Genomic DNA, 2,967 nt, shown 5'->3' with positions numbered 1-2,967 from the left:
TGTACTGTGTTAATGGAGGTTAGATTTTGACATCAATTGGAGAACATGCGATGCACCACACTGTAATCCACCTTAGTGCAGTATCTTATATCCGTGGCCATCTTGGTAATCATGAGATGTGGATTGCATGCGATGGACAACCTTATCAAAGCTCCTCTCTCTCTCTCTCTCTCTCTCTCTCTCTCTCTCTCTCTCTCGCAGCCGTCGAATCCGATCCCTTGGTCGATGGATGGAATCAATAGATCGTCGATCGATGCTCCTCTACTGCTTAAGCCAGATCGGATTGGATCATCCATGGAGTCCGCGGATATTACCCTGGAGCCGGTCGACGATCCCGATTTGTTCGGCCCCTGCCGCTGCTGCAACTGGGTCGCCTGGCCCGCGCCCCCGCTACCCTTCCCCCAACCCCTCCTCCGCCGAAACGTGGGCTGTGATGAAGGTGCAGGAGTGGCGGGAGATGGTTGCCGGACCGCAGTGGAAGACCGTCATCCGACGCTTCAACCGCGACCGGCACCACCACGGCGGCGGGGATGGGGGAGGATGGGGTCGGCGAGCTCCCAATACGATCCCCTGAGCTACGCCCTGAACTTCGACGAAGGCCACGGGCAGGAACTTCACGAGCTCCTGCGACTCCTCAGCCAAGTTCGCCGCCCCGCCAGCGTCCACCAAGTCGTCCGTGGACCTGGGCGGCCGCGACGCGCCGTCCCGACTGCCTTCTCCTCCGTCACCACGGCCGGCCTACGAGGAGTAGTTGGAAACAGGTTGGTCTGCGCACGTTTGCGATAGGCTCTATTTCTTGTCCTTTTTCTCAATTGCAGGAAAAGAGCATTTAAACGTCGTCTTCTTGATTGACGGATATTATGAGCTGTTGATTTGCTGTATAAATTGTCCGCGAAGAGTAGCTGTAGAGATCGTGCAATGCAATGGCATTTTTCTACTTTCCTATGACATGGGATCTTGATGCAATACATATATATGGTATGAATGCTCGAATTCACTTGCATAGGTAATATATATGTACAATGTAGGAGCAACAAGGCACAAACATGAATTGATTGGGTCACCATTGAATGAGGAAAAAGAAAGGTAGGTTTAAAACCATGTCATGAACCCTTCCACTCTTTTGGGGCCTCATGTCCCCTCACTAAACTGTCATTTGTGTTTACTCACATTGGAGTAGTAGGAAATGGAGCTGCTGCTGCTGCTCCAATCACCACCCAACTCCATGCTCCTCCCATTACCATACTCCTCTCTCTCCCATCTCCTCCTTGACCACACTCTTCAACCAAGCAAGGTGTTTGACATGGTATGAACTATAATTTGCTGCAGTAACCCGATGAGGACGTTGGTGTTGGAGGTTTTATCTAAGGCTGCTTTAGAAGTAGAGCTTCGATGGTGGGTACAAGATCAATGGTGTGCCAGTGATGCAGATGCCAATAGGTGTGGTAGGAGGACGAGCCAGGAATGCTCTCAATGACGTTGAATTTCTTGCGGAGAAGAACCACAAAGGTCAGATCCTCCATCACCTTCATTGATATTATTGACATAATGCAGATTTAATTTCAGAAAAAAAGAAAGAAAGAAAGATGATGTTCGACCTACATGATTTCAACTCTTTCATGCATTATTTATTCATGCACGTATGCACATGCTCATGAGATTATGTGTTGTAGAAAGTAGGCTGATTAATTTAATTAGGATAGATCGAACAGTTCATTATAATGTTCGACTGCCATCTCCTGGGTGAGATGCGGGTCAGGAACTTCTTCATACACCTTTTCATACTCGATGTAGTATTTAACCAGGCTGCTGTCACCTCTGGCTTCCACCTTTAGGGTGGTCTTGAAGGTCTTGTAGAAGCTCACGATCTCACCATCGGTGATATCGGCATCGTCGAGCTCCTCAGCCACCTGCTTTGCAAACGTGATCAGTGGAACTCCTGTCAAAAAGGCATGCATGTCAACAATTGATGGATCTCTTCTGATCTGCCATCGATGGATCTCCACAAGAAAGATGAAGGGTTAGATAAGTGAAGGGACTGATGTGCTCACCTTGGGCATATTTCAGGAGCCGGATGGTGCCAACACTGTTGCCATCACCTTCAATGATCCGAATGCTCTTGTGATGGGGAGGGAAGATCCTGGGGATTAGCTTCGTGGAGGCATGAATGGCTGTCCAGAACTTGTCTGGGGAGGACTTCACCTCCACTCCCACTTCAACCATGGAGGCCATCTATGACATGCCCTAGCAGCTAATAAGCTTGATGAAGAGGGAGAAAAGACTGAACTGAACCAGAGAGAGGCACTCGAATTTGGCACACAAGTGATTCCTGTACAAAAATAGAGTAACCGTGAATTCGGTTTCTCATCTTAGCTGAAAGGTTTTCAAGAGGCTTATAGTTTACGTAGAAAAATGAAAACAATTATTTGGAATCACCGATCACACACCATTGGAGGATGCATTGACCCATGTAGTACGGTAGTCATCATCGGTGCCTGCAACCTTTCTGCGCTTTGAAAACTTTTAGGGTGGTCAATAACATTAGCAGATGATTGGATCCAATCTGAGATAAATGGCTTCGCTTCCTCCTTTTGTGAGGGATGCAATTAGAGCTGATATAGTTTCATTAATTGAGTAATGAATGGTGATCTTTTTCTTCTTTCTCAAAGAAAAAAGAAAAAAAAAAAAAAATCTGTCATCTGTTGTCTTCCTCATAGATTGAGGTAAAAAAGGAAGACATCATCTTTATATCTAGATAAGCATGTCTAATAGGAATCGAATGATTCAGTTTTGTTGCAACTACAAACATGGTTTTTTTTTTTCTGTTTCCAAAAAAAATCTATTAAGATCCCAAAACTCTACATAAGTACGGGCACAGGTCATTGTGCAAAGAGGAAGATAACTCGGGGAAAGGATTTCTCCCACAAAAGACAGTTCTTTTTTCTAACCTAATTGCTGATTGATTAT

At 46.1% G+C, this 2,967-nt stretch overlaps 1 protein-coding gene across 1 annotated transcript; it reads right to left on the bottom strand.

Moving 5' to 3' along the window:
- Nucleotides 1-1,675: 1,675 nt before the first annotated feature.
- LOC103998327 (MLP-like protein 423) lies at nucleotides 1,676-2,460 on the bottom strand. Its single transcript, XM_009419772.3, has 2 exons — nucleotides 2,052-2,460; nucleotides 1,676-1,939 (listed from the first exon to the last, which is right to left on the bottom strand). Exons 1-2 carry the CDS (start codon nucleotides 2,230-2,232, stop codon nucleotides 1,695-1,697), a joined length of 426 nt encoding a protein of 141 aa, XP_009418047.2. The 5' UTR covers nucleotides 2,233-2,460; the 3' UTR covers nucleotides 1,676-1,694.
- Nucleotides 2,461-2,967: the final 507 nt, after the last annotated feature.

The sequence above is a fragment of the Musa acuminata genome, chromosome BXJ1-9 (genome assembly GCF_036884655.1).
Source record: "Musa acuminata AAA Group cultivar baxijiao chromosome BXJ1-9, Cavendish_Baxijiao_AAA, whole genome shotgun sequence".
Lineage (NCBI taxonomy): Eukaryota > Viridiplantae > Streptophyta > Magnoliopsida > Zingiberales > Musaceae > Musa > Musa acuminata.
The sequence above is the reverse complement of the archived record's forward strand: the minus strand, read 5'-3'. Positions and strand labels throughout refer to the sequence as shown.